We start from the raw sequence: 15,903 nt of genomic DNA, 5'->3' as shown, positions 1-15,903 counted from the left end.
CCAGGCAGGGCTGGGTTTGGTACCCGGGCCATCCAACACCTCGAATACGGCCGGGGTCAGTCAGCGAGAAACATGAGGACCACAGCTGGATGATGTGCCAGATCAGAGGCTACCAGATGTTGCCCTGGGCACTCCCTTTGCCCTGTGACCCCCACACATACACAGCCAAAGACCCACAGGTTTCAAAACTCCACCATACACCATGATGACACGTGGTGTTGACACACTAAGTTGATTTTGTCCATTTGGGACATCCAGTACAAGATCACGTGAGACACTACCGTGTTAAGGACTCTAAAAGCACTTAAATGTGTCCTAGCCAGATTGCCCAGTGGCTAGAGCGTTGGCCCTCAGACTGAAGGGTCCCAGTTCAGTTCCCATCAAGAGCACGAACCTTGGTTGCAGGCGCCTGTAGGAGGCAACCAATTGATGTGTCTCTCTTCCTCTCTGTCTCTCCCCGTCCCTTCTCCTCTCTCCAAAAATCAATGGGGAAATATCCCTGGGTGAAGATGAACAACAACAACAACAGAAGTAATTCAAGCCGAAACCGGTTTGGCTCAGTGGATAGAGCGTCGGTCTGCGGACTGAAAGGTCCCGGGTTCGATTCCGGTCAGGGGCATGTACCTTGGTTGCGGGCACATCCCCGGTAGGGGGTGTGCAAGAGGCAGCTGGTCGATGTTTCTCTCTCATCGACGTTCCTAGCTCTCTATCTCTCTCCCTTCCTCTCTGTAAAATATCAATAAAAAATATATTTTTTAAAAAAGTAATTCAATATGTGGCTTACCCGAACAATGGAACGCTCTTCAGCGCTAGAAAGGAAGGAACGGAGAGGACTTAAATGCATGAGTGAGAGCAGCCGGGATGAAAAGGATACAACCCTGTTCCCACTGTGTGACATTCGGGAAAAGGCAGAACCGTGGAGACAATAGACAGATGGATCGGTGTTGCCAGGGGCTGGGGGTTGGGAGGATGAACAGGTGGAAGAGAGGACTTGCAGGGCATTGGAGCTCCTCTCTGTGAGGCTGTAATGATGGACACGTCCTTATGCATTTGTCCAAACCCACTGCACACGCACCAGAGTGAGCTGCAATGCAAACTACAGGCTTGGGGGGATGGTGTATCAATGTAGGTTGTCAGTTGTACCGAATGGGCCAGTCAGGTGAGGATTTGTTAACGGGGGAATCTGGGCATGTGTGAGGCATATGGGAACTCTGCTCTTTCTTCTCAATTTGCCATAAACCTAAAACTGCTCTGAAAAAAGTTTATTTTTAGGGGTAAAAGGGTACTTAAACATGTGAACATTTTCCTAATACCACAGAGAACAGTCGCAAAAACAGTTAAGTAAATGCATCAGACTGTAGGTTAGGCCATGAAGTGTTTTTGTGTTGTTGTTGTTTTTAATCTTTCTGAGACTCAGAATCCTGTTTCTTTAAAATTCTAGGACTAAAAATCTCCTTTCTCTTTCATCACCCTTACTGGGTTGGGTCTATTTTCAATCCCTCATGTGTCTCTGACAAACAGATGACTCATTGTAAACATGTGAGTCATAAACGCAGGCGATAACTTTAAAAGGCTTCAAAATGCAAATGGGAACTTTGGAAGTCAAAGTACAAGCTCCATACTTACTCCTAACGGAGACCTTTGACCCCAGAAAGTCAGAAGGATTTTATCATCCCATACATAAGAGGCTGTCACTGGGAAGAAAACCGAGGCCATGTGGCGTAGGACGCCACATTTAGAAATAGTTCGGTGCCTATTGAAGTGTTCGCAATAGCCACTGGGAAGCCAGTTGTGCCAGAAAAAAAAATTTTTTTTTCCATGGGCAGTGCTGTGATCTGCCAGGAATCGGTCATGTGCTTCAAGTTGGCTTAGCTAGATGCAATAACTGAATCGGTTTTGTGAACAAGACAACTCTTCCATACAAGGTCACCTCACCTCGATGGCCTAACGGTGTATATGAAACACAGCCATGTGGGGTTCAGAAATTGGTAGAATTCTTCGCTGAGATCGATAGATACAAACACCTTTATTAATCGAATGTGACTCAGTCTTTGCACGCCAACATCCCTAACAAACAGTGGCAGAACGGAAGAGCCTTAAGTTGGTACACAGACAGGAGTGAGCCTTGTACACAGAACAATGAAATGGCAGGTCCAATAAGTGCCCAGCGGAGCCCGGGTTCGGGAGGGAGTCTCCAGGCATCTGACACTAAAGGTCCCACCGGATAACTCATGGCCCCTGAAGCAGGGCTCTTGTTTTGAAGACTTTGCATACGTAATTAATAGCAGCTTGGAAACCCTCCCTGGACCACCATCTGAACAAACTGCTGAATATGCATGGCTCTCCATTTTGTCAAATGAAAAGGAAAACAACAGGACCCAAACTGAGGGAGGGGCACTTTTCCGAGACCCTAAGATGGGTTTAAATGACGACGTTCGCCACACCGAGGACATTATTCTCCTGCATCTGCCAGAAGGAAGCCGTGTCGCCAGGTAGGGAAGGGAGGATGGCAGTCCCACTCCCTGCGGGTGACAAAGCTCTCCTTTCAGCGGCCACAGCCACCCGGACACGTGAACAAAGCGTGTGTTGTTCAGAGAATGAATGGGGACAGCTCTCTTCTGTGCGTTTTATTAAAACTCGAAAGCTGTGGCTGGCTGCCACCGATGACGCCTGTTGAGTCCCAACAGCCTAACGCTCAAATCGGACTCACCAGCAACCCACCCAGCTCAGTGTCTGCATCTTGGCACCGCGGGCTACGCAGTGGGTCCAAATTCTACTGCGACGGGGCAGATAAAGGTCCCTGGTCACGGGGACTAGAAGCACAAGGCCTTCCTTCGCACGGGAAGAGCAGATAAATAGTTCACCACGTGAACCAAAGACTTTATTTATTTATTTATTTTTTTAAAGCAGATATAAACACCAAAGTACAATGTAGTATCCATATTCGTTGAGAAAAAAAATAATTACTGAAACTTCCAAAACATCAAATGAATGCGCTGAATCAATGATCATGACTAATTCTCAGCCGGTAACACAGATTTTCCACAAGGACGAGGCTTGATTTCTAAATGGTATTATTCACATGCACTCCTTGGACCTACTTAGTATCAAAATGGGGACTCGGGGAAGTCGAGTCCGGCTTTGTCTCGATTTCAGAGATGACGCAGCAGCCGCCCGAGGAGCCTGGCTTGCTGCTGGAGTCCCAGAAATCATGCCTCCCGAGGCTATACAACGAATTCTACTTCGGAAAACTAAAACCAGACTTTAGATTCCTTTGAAATCACTCAGGGCCCACGCTCTCCAGCACCAGGGAACCCGACATGCTCACACGTGCTTTTCCTCGTCTTTCCAAACACACCCCCAAAAGGGGCCCGGCTCTGAGTTCCCTGACAGAGGTTCGTAAGGACCACACTGAAGCCCAAGGGAAGGCCGGGGATGCAGTTCCCCATGGCTTTTTCTATTGAGGAAAAAAATAGATATATTTATACGAGAGTGCCCTGGCAAAAGGGAAAATGACACCAATTATACGGCCACGGAAAATGGTTCTATAAAACCCCTTCTGTCAAAATCACGTTCCGAGGCAGTTTAAGGCCAAAGGGTACTAAAAACGGTTCATACAAATAATAATCTCTCCACAAGAAAAAGCCCTTCGTGAAAAGTGGCTGAGGGTCTGGCACCCAGAACGGAGGGAAGCCGGCCCGCGACGGGAGCCAGCGCAGTGTCCCTAGCGAGCTCCTGTGGGGCGGGGGGCTGGGCGTGGTCCCCTCCATGTCGTTAAAAACGAAGTAAAAAAAAAATGAAAGTGGATTTTCGTGCGAGCAGAAAGCCTGCGGTTACAGAATCCGAGAGCCGAGGCCTTAAGGCAAGACTGCTGCCGTCAGACGTGAGGACAGAGGGTGCGATGGCAGCGCTACAGGCTGGCTTAGTCCTATCCGGGCCACGGCGGCCTCGGAAACAAAGCCGCCTGCGGCTCCTCAGTCCGAGCCGCCCCCGGAAAGGCCCACGGAGGTGAGGAAAGAAGCTGGCAAGGCGAATCACCAGAAGATATCCAGGAGGGGCAACGATCACAGTTGGATGGACGGCTTGGGTCGTGGGCAGGCGGGAAAGCCCTTGACCCAGTCCTCAAGGTCAATGTCTTTGCATGTCCTGTGCACGACTCCAAGCAGCAGTTTCTGGGGCCCGGAAGTGTGTTGCTTTTGCGATATTTCCCCCCCAATAAAAGAAGACACGAAGAGACAGAGAGATGAGACCACTGAGGTGGACCCTCCTCCGTCAGGGGTGGAGCGGTGAGAGAAGGGAAGGACTTCCTGCCACACGCACGGCTCTCTCCTCCGGGTCTGGCCGAGTCCTACAGACGCTTGTAGGTGCCGAGGAGAGCTTTGCAGTTGGGACAGTAATGGTCCACGTCCTGCAGGGCGTCCACGCAGAAGGGGATGAAGCAGCAGCCCGCGATGCACCTGGAGACAAGCACAGTCCCCACGGGGCAGGTTAGCGACGTCAGCCGTGGGGACGGTGGAGGCAAGGGACTTTTATTTGGAGAAAGGGACTTTGGAGATAGAATTAGCTTCAAGATGAAGTCATGACAGAGTATTCAGCTGGCCCCCTAAACTAAGGTGACCAGATGTCTCGCTTTTGGCGGGACAGTCCCGCCTTTTAACAATCTGTCCCGCGTCCTGCGGCGTTTTAAAAAAGTCCCGAATTTTGCAAAAAGGTTTGGTCACCTTACCCTAAACCCAATGACTGGTATCCTTATAACGGGAAGCACACAGAGACACAGGGAGGCGAAGGCCACGTGAAGACGGTGGCAGTGATGCAGCCACAAGCCAAGGACACTGGGCCTCCCGAAGCCGGAAGAGGCAGGAAGCACTCTCCCCTCAGAGCAGTGGTTCTCAACCTTTCTGATGCCGCGGCCCTTTACCACAGTTCCCATTTCCGGTGCTCCTTCATAACTGTAATGTTGCTACTGTTGATGAATTGTAATGTAAATATCTGTGTTTTCCGATGGTCTTAGGGCACCCTGCTAGCGTTTTATTTTACTGGTCTCCCAGACTGCCCAATCTAGAGTGCATGCTTTTCTCCCCTTAAAATGCCAAGAGCGTGGCCTATAAATGTATTTCCCATTAAGGAATACAAGACTTCCTGAACAAATGGTTGATTCCAGGTCTGTGGCAAGCAACGTATAGAATGATCATGGATATCTTATTACATGAGAACCGCTGCCTAAGACCATCGGAAAACACAGGTATTTACACTCCGATTCGTTAACAGCAGCAACATTACGGTTATGAAGTAGCAGCGAAAATAATTTTATGGTTGGGGGTCACCACAACATGAGGAACTGCATTAAAGGGTTGTGGCATCAGGAAGGTTGAGAACCACTGCTTTAAAGCCTTGGGGGGGAAATGGGGGGGGGGGGGGTGAATGGCACCTTGATTTTGGACTTCAAGCCTCCAAAATTGAGAATCAATCCTTATTGTTCTGAACCAACAGGTTTGAGGTCATTTGTTATGGCAGCTCTAGGAAAGGACTACGCCAACCACTGCCAAGCTTGCTCCCACCGACAGACTGTGCCGAGTGTGTTTTCAAGTCCTGGGTTATCTGGGCGCCTTCCAGAGCCTCAGACCAAGGTTGGGGGGCCTCTTTGGTACAGGGCCAGAGAGCACCTCTTTTATCCGCGCCGCAGTGTGAAAGCAGCCAGAGGTCATGACCCATAGACGGAGGTGATGTGTTCCAGTCCAACTCACAGCAGGCTGGAGTTTGCCGACCTCTGTCTCGGACTGATCCCCTTTCCACGTGGACAGGCTGCTTCTTACAGCAGCCACCACACAAAGTTCCCCCCGATACTGTCTCTAACCCACGCAGCCAGCAGGCCCGGGCAGGGCCTTCACCAGGCCTGCAGCAAAGGAGGCAGAGCCAGTCGCACAAGAGGCCGGGGCTCCTGAAAAGAAATGCACGAACACCCTGCCTCTGGGGAAGAACACAGAGCCCCAAGGTTTTCCGAGAGAGTCCACGGCCAGGAGCCAGGAGGCTGCCTGGATCTGTTGGGGGGGGGATTAGATTGTGTATCTTCAAGTTTCTCTCAGAACAGAAATTATTGTCTCTTTCAATAAAATGTCCTTGGTGCAGACATAAATATTTACACATCCCCTTGTGGAGGCAATGAGAAAAACACTTGGGCTCATAAAAGGGTAAGACATTTTAAAGAGATGACTATCGAGTATATGTAATGTGCAGATGTTTAAAGCTTCTCTCGGAGCGAGGCAAACATTGTGATTTAGATCACGGAATCCTGGAAGAAACAGAGATCCCTAAGGTATCACGCTATAAGACGCACGTGGATGCTCTGCCGGTCACTGCATACACTAGATGTCATAGAGGGAGTGGTGTGAGCAGATGAGCAAGAGGGAATTATGGGTCTTGGCCGGTATAACTCAGGGGTTATAGCATCAACCCCGACACCGAAGGGTCTCGGGTTCGATTCCCAACCAAGGGCACACACCTGGATAGCAGGTTCGATCCCCATTCCTGGTTGGGGTGCGTGCAGGAGGCAACCAATTGATGTGTCTCTCACACATGGATGGTTCTCTCCCTCCCTCCCTCCTCTCTCTCTCTCTTCCACTCTCTCTAAAAGTCAATGGGAAAATATCCTTGTGTGTGGATTTAACAAACGAATAAGAAAGAAGCAATGATGGGACAGCAGCTCCCAAGCTTTGAGATGCTCAGGAGCAGTGGTTCTCAACGGGAGACAATTCCTACTATTTAACACGATTTTCGGAGGAGCTCCTGGCACACAGGGGTGGAGGCCAGGGATGCTGAGCAACGTCCTCCATGCGCAGGACGGCACCCCACGAGACAGAAGTGCATGCTACCACTGAGAAACCCTGAGAGCGAGGAATGAGGGAGAGCCGGGGTTCCGAGGGGACCTGGCTCACCCGAGCAGGCACAGGCTCCCGCAGGAGAGCCAGGTGAGGGCGCCGGCGTTGTAGGACAGCTGGGTCACAATCATCTTGCTGCAGGAAGGGCAGCACATCTGGACCGGGCGGTCGAAAAAGGAGACCGGCTGCTGCACGTAGACCGTCTGCACGGTAACTGATGGGAGGGAAGAGGAGAGAGCCGGTCAGTAAACCAGGAAACATCTGTTAGAAGACAAGGTGGAGGCACACCCCTGTTCACAGCAGCACTATTTCTAGAGCCAAATGTCCTCCGATGGGTGAACAGATAAGCAAAATGTGGTCCATCCATACAGCGGAGTATGATTCCGCCTTCACTTATGCACCATGGATGGACCTTGAGGATGTTACGCTCGGTGAAATAAGCCAGACAAGAAAGGACAGATGCTGCCGGATCCCTCATCCAGGAGGCACCTCGAGAAGTCACACTCATAGAGACAGAAAGTGGACGGTGGTTGTCAGGAGCTGAGGGAGGAGGCTGGGGAGTTAATGGAGACAGAGTTTCAGTTTTACAATATGGAAAAGTTCTGGAAATGGGTGCTGGTGGCACAACGATATGAATGTGCATAATGCCACTGAACTTATACTTGGAAATGCTTAAGATGATATATTTTATGTTGTATACTAGAGGCCTGGTGCACAAAATTTGTGCATGGTGGGGCGGGGGGCGGGGGGTGTCCCTCAGCCCGGCCTGCACCCTCTCCAATCTGGCACTCCTCAGGGTATGTCCCACTGTCAGTTCAGGCCCCATCCCAGCCTGGTTCCCCACTAACTAACCCCCTGCTGGCCTGATCGCCCCCTAACTGCCCCCCTGCTGGCCTGCTTGCCCTCTAACTGTCTGGAAGTCAGATGGCCAGAAGATGTCTGGTTGACCCGGTCTAATTAGCATATTACCCTTTAATTAGCATAGATTTTACCCTAACTTAAAAAATGAGGTGGAGAGGCCCGGGGCTGCAGAAATTGGGCAGCACCACCAGGAAGCTGCTGCCAGGGGCCGGAGCACCTTCACTGCGGAGTCCTCCCTTGAGGTGGGACTGCACAACTAAAGCAGCTGCACTTTTACTTCTCACACGCTCCCCCCAAAATGACCTGTAGTTGTATGTGCAGCACTTTGCTCTGACATGTATGCGCTATTAAAAAACACACAATTCTAACATTAAAAAAAAACAAAACACAAATCTAATATTAAAAATAATAGGGGGGATGACAAAAAGGGAAAAAGAGGAAAGTGGCAGATTTCCAGAAATATCCTTTGAGGGACATTCAGAACCCCACAGGCGAGCCGGCCAAGGCCTGTGCTCAGCTGGGCCAGGCTTCCGAAGGCAACTGGCCATGGAGCCATGGGAGGAGCTGAGAATGCACGTGCCCGGGCCCCGCCCCGGCACAGCCTGATCCAGCCGGTCCAGGAAGGGTCCCCAAACTGTGTTAAGTTCCGAATGGTTCTGCGACTGTGGTCTGCAGATGTAATCTCAGAGACTGTGACATGGCGGGTTTTCGCTCCCATTTTCCTCACCCACAGATTAGACGGCCAGGGGCTAGGGGAGGGGGCTGGGGAATGACTGCTAACGGGTGTAGAGGGTACAGGATTTCTTTCTGGGTGATGGGACATTCTGGAATTAGTGCTGCGAACAGACAGAAACCAGTGAGTTGTACACTTAAAGAGTCCGAACCTTCCGGTCTGAGAATTATATTTGAACGAAGCTGTTATTTAAAAAATGGATGTAGCCCTAACAGGTTTGGCTCAGTGGATAGAGCATCAGCCTGAGGACTGAAGGGCCCCAGGTTCGATTCCAGTCAAGGGCATGTACCTTGGTTGCGGGCACATCGCCAGTAGTAGGCAACTAATTGATGTTTCTCTCTCAACAGTGTTTCTAACTCTCTATTCCTATCCCTTCCTCTTTAAAAAAAAAAAAAAAAAAATCAATATATTTAAAAAATAAAATAAAATAAGAAATGGATGTAACAGAGTTGTTGTTGGGATTAAATAAGATAATGCTGGTAAAGGAAGACCCTCTCACCGGTTCTGGGACAGAGGGGCTCCTCGATAAACAACTCCCTCTTTTCATAAAACAGGCCCCTTTACCAACTCCAATGCCAGGGGAAAGGCCGGGTCACTGAGCAGGACAAGCCGGGAGCCACCTGAGCACATGCAGCGAGGATGTGAGGTCATGCCAAAGAGAGGAAACTCCACGGCAGACGTGTCCAGACAGACATTCGCAACTGGAGAGGATCTAGGCGTGTCAGTCCCAAAGCCCTGCGCGTTTTACGTGCTCTTTGTGGTGTTTGGCAAAGGTGTTGAAGCTCATATTTCTGTCACGGGGACTTCCTCCTGGTCCGTCCTTGGGCTGCTGGAATGCCCCTGCCCTCAGAGGAAATGAACGCCGCCCAGGGCTAGGTGAGCCTGACACTTCTCCAGGAAGAGCAGCACTGAGCCTGCTTTAGCACCTGCGTGTCAGTTTTAGTAAGACTTTTGGGGTGGGGTTGAGGGTGGGCTGCAAGAATGAGTCATTTATCGAGCAGAGAGCGGCCATCGAAAATAATCAAAAGTTATCTTGTCCCCTCCCTTCTCGAGAGGTCAAAGTCACTTGAGCACTTTTATGAAACGATTACTCATAAAATGTTATCTCATTTTAAGAACTCACTGATAGAGGTACCCGATGAGCCCTTACTTACTTACAGATGGGGAAACTGAGGCCCAAGCGGGTGAGGTGACCCGGGCAGACCCCGGGGACCAGTCTGAGCAGGCGATTTCCTCCTGAGCTGCCTGTGATTTTGAATTGGCTGTGTCCCTCCCCCTGCCAAGGGACACAGGCCAGGGGCCATGGCCGTGAAGCAATAATGTGATGTAACCGGACAGACAATCAATGGGCCTGGGCCGCCTGTCACTACTTGAGCCAATTAAGCAGAGACAGGGTTGAGCCATCTATGAGTGGTTATTCCCATACTGCCGGCAGTGTGGGAGAGCAGCAGGTCACCCACAAAAATCTGCTCTGCAGCCCCCCCCCCCCATAAGCCAGCTGCTTATAGTGGGCAGAAGGACAAAGATTACATGGGGAAGTAGGCGACAGATAATGGGGGCTGGAGATTTGCAATGGCCCGAAAGTATGCAAAGGCTGGGGGTCTTCAAAGGGCGAGTCAGTAGGCAAAAGGTTATGCCAAATGGGCAGTTGACAGGTCTGGAGATTTGCAAAGGCCCGTGGGTATGCAAAGGCTGGGGGGTCTTCAAAGGGCTGGTCGCTCTGGTTTCTGCAACAAGGTTGTTAAACTTGCCCTGATAACAGGCAGCTCCCTGGGGGGGAAGATGGGCTGCATCTGCAGGTGAGCTCCCAGTCGGGCTAGAATGTGCCTTCTTTCATCAGAACAAAACCATCATGGTTAACGGAGCATGATTAATACTTCTTACAATTCTAGTGGGCCCCCAGTATTCTATCTCTGCCCTTATCCATGTGACAGTGAGCGGGACTTGGATTGCTGGTGTGGCTTTAAGGATGGAGGAAGGGGGCCGTGAGACAAGAGGTGGGGCAGGCGAGGGGATGGATTCTCTCCTAGAGCCTGGAGGAAGGAAGGCAGCCCCACCTAGACCTTCGTGTCAGCCTGGGAGACCTGTCAGACTTCTAACCCGGAATAACGTGTGGAATAACAAAAGCAGAAAGAGTAAGAGAAGACACGAAGAGAAGAAAGGAAAAAGTTATAAGAATGTCCCATCTGTGGATGTTTGTGGAGTTATTAAATCATGATCAACAGGCCACCCTATTGCTTGTTCCCAACTCAAGCATTTAGCAGCAAAACTCGATCAAGTCTGGGAAGCTGGAGGCAGAGCCCACCTCCCCTCACCTTAGACCCCTTTTCCTTAATCTCTAGAAGGACAGACACTTGGGGCAAAATCCAGCTCTTCCATGTTGGCCCTTCAAGGACTGATATCAAAATAAGGGCATGAAGAAACACTCTGGCTTCCGGGAAAAGGGGGTGTAAAGCAGCGTGACAGTGCCCTAACTGGTTTGGCTCAGTGGATACAGTGTCGGCCTGCAGACTGAAAGGTCCCAGGTTCGATTCCGGTCAAGGGCTTGTACCTTGGTTGGAGGAACATCCACAAGTAGGGGATGTGCAGGAGGCAGCTGATCAATGTTTCTCTCTCATCGATGTTTCTAGCTCTCTATCCCTCTCCCTTCTTCTCTGTAAAAAAAAAAAATCAATAAAATATATTTTAAAAATAAATAAAACAGCGTGACCGTATGCAAACCACAGGAACCTGCTTCAGCGAATTCCAGCAAAAAGAGGAGTTATTATTAGGAAATACAGATGGGCTTAAACAAATGAAAAGATGATAAGCCTCCTGTGTTCTAAGGTGCATGAAATTTAAAACTGTACTAAGATAACATTTTTTTTATTGACCAGGCCGGCAACATTTCTAAAGTTGGACATGATACTCTGTCGGCACTGTAAAAGGGAACGAAGACGTTGTCTGTGGACTCATATGGACACTTTGGTAAGTGGAGGGGGAAAAAAGCGAGGTACAAAAGAATATACATACACACACACAGCACGTGTATAGCACGCTACCGTTTCTGTAAGAAAAGGAAGTGGCAAGAACATGTATTTGTATTCATTATGTCTGCAGAGAGGAATGTGGGAGGGGACCTCAGTGCTGAAAGCGGTGACCTAAAAGGTGTGAGGGCCGATGGGGTGCCACGGGAAAGGGGGTGAGACTCTCCTTGCACACGGACTGTACGTGTCGTGTCCACACGGGTGTCTTCCCTGGGCGACACAAATGAACACCGGTGTGCCGAGACCCTGTCTGCCCTGGAGGTCAGTCCTGCAGGGGCCGACGGACAGCCCCGAGCTCGCTCCCGGAAGCACGGCCTGGCCTCAGCCACGAGCCCTCTGTGCACAGCACATGGTGCACTTGGTTACATGAGCTTTCTTTTCAGGTAGTTTGGGAGGCAATGACTGGAGAACAAGCTTGGAAAGAAGCCCCCCACCCCATCCCCTTCTGACAGGTGTGAGGTGATACTTGATTGTGGTGCTGATTTGTGTCTCTCTGATGCTTAGGGACAAGGAGCCTAAATTTTCCCGTCTGCTGGCCATCTGTGTGTCCCCTTTGGAGAAGTGTTATTTCAGGCTGTCTGCTCGTTTCTTAACTGGGTTGTCTTCTTGGCGTTAAGCTGTATGCGTTCTTCATGTATGTTGGATACTAAACCCTGAGCGGGTATAAAAATAAAGTTGTGGGAGGCAGGGAAGCACCCTCTGCACATGGAGCGCTGGGGGGCTCTGCTGGGGGAGGGGTTTCTGCTCCCCCATTCCTCACGCGGGGCGGCTTCTCCTCCGCCTCTTACTCCCGCCCTCCACTCAGGGCCCAGGCTTCTAGCAAACCCCGGCGGGAAGGGTGAGGTCTCTGAAAGCAAGCCGCCGTTGCCAGATTTCTCTGGCACAGTGTGAGTGCCAAAGGGGTGATTTATGGCGGACTTGAGGAAGCTCATAAACGGTCCTTGATCATGGGAAAGCCGTGAGCCTCAGCGGTGCAGAACCTGCGAGACGGTATGTAACGTTTCACACGGAGGAGAACTGGACTGAAGGCCGGGGCGGGAAGGGGGACCGGGAGGCGGAGAGATCGGAGGAGAGGTCGCACGTACTTGGATTGGTGTTGGGGACGGGCATTGGCTGGGTGTAGTACGCAGGAGGGTTCATGCCCTTCCCATCGGGGCCGGTCACCAGCCCCGTGGTGGGCCCGGGCGCGGGCACGGGAGGCGTGGGGAAGTAGTTGTTAATGGCCACCGTCTCTTCGTAAGTTGGGGGTGCGGAGGGGGCCGACGAGGGCCCGGCAGCCGCCTGGTACAATCCCGGAGCAGACATTTCACCTACGGCAAAACCAGAAGACACCACATAAGCAATTTATTAATGGACAGCGCGCTCTCTCTCTCTCTCTCTCTCTCTCTCTCTCTCTCTCTCTCTCCCTCCTCCGCCCTCTTCTTTAACTTTTTACCCGACACAAAGAAAACCTGGAGAAATGACTCCTGTCCAGTTGTGGCCAAAAGCCAGACAGGGAGTTCACATCTTTCCAAGACCCAAGAATGATCACCTTAATCAGGATTCATTAATTAAAGATAAAAGGTAAATGTTGGACAACCGAAAATCGCCCAATCCTAGAAAACCCCGAGGACAAACGTCTCAGAACGCACGCAAGCAAAAGGTTCTTCACACTTCAGACCGCCACCCAACAGCAACCTGCCTTTCACACCGAGTGTCTGCTTCGTTTTGAACCACCGCGGTTGTTTTTTTTACGAATAAAGTTTCCGATGCCAGAATTCGAAACCAACCACAAGCTACGGCGAACAGAGTGCTGAGCAAAAGCCAGACGCCTGAAACGCACAGCCTGCGCTGCCCTCCCTGGACACACAGTTCCGAAACAGGGAGATGAGTCATGGGTTAGAAAGCAGGAAAGGGGGCTCCGAGGAGACGGGGAAGAGTGTGGAGGGGGGGGAAGGAGGCCTTTTTGGGGTGCCGGTCATGTTCTCTTTCCTCATCGGTGGTGGGGGGGGGGGGGGGGGCTGGTTACATGGGCACGCTAACTTTGCGAACATCTGAGTTGTACAATTATGCACTTCCTGTATATATGTTATAGTTCTTTAAGAAGGACACACACACACACACACACACACACACACACACACACACGGTTCCTAGTTTGGAAAATGAGTCTCCGAGCGAGCGGCCGGGCCCACATTTCCTTCTGTGAGGGCGAAGAAAGGGTTGTTTTTCCTCTCGGAGCCGATGCCCGCCTAGAATTACATGGCCCGCACCCAGGGTGCGCTCCGGTCGACGGCCCGCTCCCAGCCCCCGGGCAGCCGCGGGGAGGACACAGGGCCGTCCTTTGTGCGGCTCTGTGTTCCGACGGGGCAGGGCCAAGGCTGCTGTTAGGAGATCCATTCAAACCTGTCCCAGGAGAGATGGGGTATGAGCTCCCGGGACAGCGAGCCACAGGCCGGGCCGGGGCTCCGACGGGCCTGCGACCCCTGCCCATCCGGCTGGGTCTTCTCGAACCCCTGGGGAACAGAGGCAGCAATTCATTCTGCTGCGGCAAGTCTATTTTGAAGAAGTGGCATTAGAAGTTTAAGTTTTTAAAATTTGGCTCTCAAAAGAAATTTCAATCGTTGTACTGTTGATATTTGATTCTGTTGACTAATGAGTTTGCCGACCACTCCCCTAACCAGTTTGGCTCAGTGGATAGAGCATCGGCCTGCAGACTGAATGGTCCCAGGTAGATTCCAGTCAAGGGCATGTACCTTGGTTGCAGGCACATCCCCAGTAGGGAATGTGCAGGAGGCAGCTGAATTGATATTTCTCTCTCATGGATGTTTCTAACTTTCTATCCCTCTCCCTCTCCCTTCCTCTCTTTAAAAAAATCAATTTTATATATATATATATATATATATATATATATATATATATATCCAAATGTTTTTGATAAAATTTTAGCATCTAATTTGGGATACGTCGATGTAAAATACACCCTAGATTTCAAGTACTTTAAAGTACATGGATGTGAAATATCTTGTTTATAATTTTAAAATATCGGCTGTATGTCAAAACGATACTATTTCGGATATATGGAGCTGAGTTACAGTATGATGTTAAAATGCATTTCAGCTGTTTCTTTTCAATTTTAAAAAATGTGGCTACTAAACCATCTAAAATACCTATGTGGCCCATTTCCTGGTTCTGCGGGAGAGCACTGCTGTGGAGCAGTGGGAACCATGGAAGGTTATGGAGAAGAGGAAGGTCCATCCCTAGAAAATGTAGATGACACAGAAGGCCCGTAAGGGAAGCAAGAAGAAAACCACAGACGGCCCCATGTACGGGTGACAGGACAGGTCGGACACCCAAATCCACAGGGAGGGTGAAGCAGGAGGGCGGACCGTCTCTGTGGGAACAGGCTCAGGGGTTACAGACGAGAACCCCGTGAAAAGTGGCTAAGGACTGGTTCCTCTGACATACAGACACAGAAATGCAGAAGGACAGAGAAACCACAAAGACCAGCCGAGGACACTTCTCTATCCGGCTCACGCCCTCCGTCTGCTGAGGTCCCCTCAGGCTGCCCCAGGCACTTCCCCATCAGCTTCCGGCAGGGACTGGGCTCCGGGCTCCCCGAGTCTTCAGCTGGGGGAACAGGCCATGATGCTCTGCAGGACTTTACATCCACATTCGACGTCAAGGACCTGCTGTCCCTTCCTGTCTCAGAAAACGCAGACCCTGGCTGCTTACACAATTTATTATGGACACCAAGTCCTATGGAAAAACACCAGGAGAGCAGAAAACGCCATGCGTGCGGCAAGCCTAAAATAGCCCTGCTTGCTGTGGTTGCAATCGGAGTGCCTTTGGGAGAGGGGAAAATAAGGTCTGGGGTACCCTCAATCCTGCAAATAGTTTGGGTCAAACCGCTGGAAATCAATGACTCCACTCAGAGGCGGAATTCCTTTACTTCAAAGCCACCACCTCTCTCCTCCGAAAGTAAAGAAACGTGAATAAAGAAGATCACAAGTGTCGGGCCAGGGCCTCCTGTCCCTGAACTGTAAAGAATGCCTCGTTTTGGAAATCAAGGCCCAGGTCCCCGCTCATTAACCAGGCATCGTCTTTCTTTTAGTCACATCCTATTTTCTGGACTGTCAGGGCACTGTCCCTTGGGAACATTGCTTTTGATCAAACAGCCACATAAGCATGCTTATAGCTTTGAAAAGAACAAGAGCAATAAACTAGAATAGTAAAAAAAAGAGAAAGAGAGAGAGAGAGAGAGAGAGAGAGAGAGCAAGCAACAACCCATACCCAGCGGGTTTGAAGGCTTTCTAAATAAATTCCACAGCATTCCTTCCCCAGGCCCCAGGCCAGGAAATGCCACTTCACTCAGTCCCACGTCCACCCCCTCCGCATTTCTTTTTATTTCACTTCCCCCGGGGGCAGG

The 15,903-nt window shown here is 50.6% G+C and overlaps 1 protein-coding gene across 2 annotated transcripts in view; it reads right to left on the bottom strand.

Annotated features, from left to right (window-relative positions):
- Nucleotides 1-2,868: 2,868 nt before the first annotated feature.
- The window catches only part of LITAF (lipopolysaccharide induced TNF factor), a 33,129-nt gene continuing 20,094 nt past the window's right edge, over nucleotides 2,869-15,903 (bottom strand). For both annotated transcript variants that reach the window (XM_084881183.1, XM_084881184.1), the window contains exons 2-4: nucleotides 12,581-12,805; nucleotides 6,933-7,089; nucleotides 2,869-4,457 (exon numbers count right to left, since the gene is read on the bottom strand). In XM_084881183.1, the coding sequence (XP_084737309.1) occupies nucleotides 4,349-4,457; nucleotides 6,933-7,089; nucleotides 12,581-12,800 (486 nt within the window). In that variant the 5' untranslated portion in view covers nucleotides 12,801-12,805 and the 3' untranslated portion in view covers nucleotides 2,869-4,348. The remainder of the gene's footprint in view (nucleotides 4,458-6,932; nucleotides 7,090-12,580; nucleotides 12,806-15,903) is intronic.

Source organism: Pipistrellus hanaki (assembly GCF_964339955.1).
Source record: "Pipistrellus hanaki genome assembly, chromosome: 4".
Classification (NCBI taxonomy): Eukaryota; Metazoa; Chordata; class Mammalia; order Chiroptera; family Vespertilionidae; genus Pipistrellus; species Pipistrellus hanaki.
The sequence above is the reverse complement of the archived record's forward strand: the minus strand, read 5'-3'. Positions and strand labels throughout refer to the sequence as shown.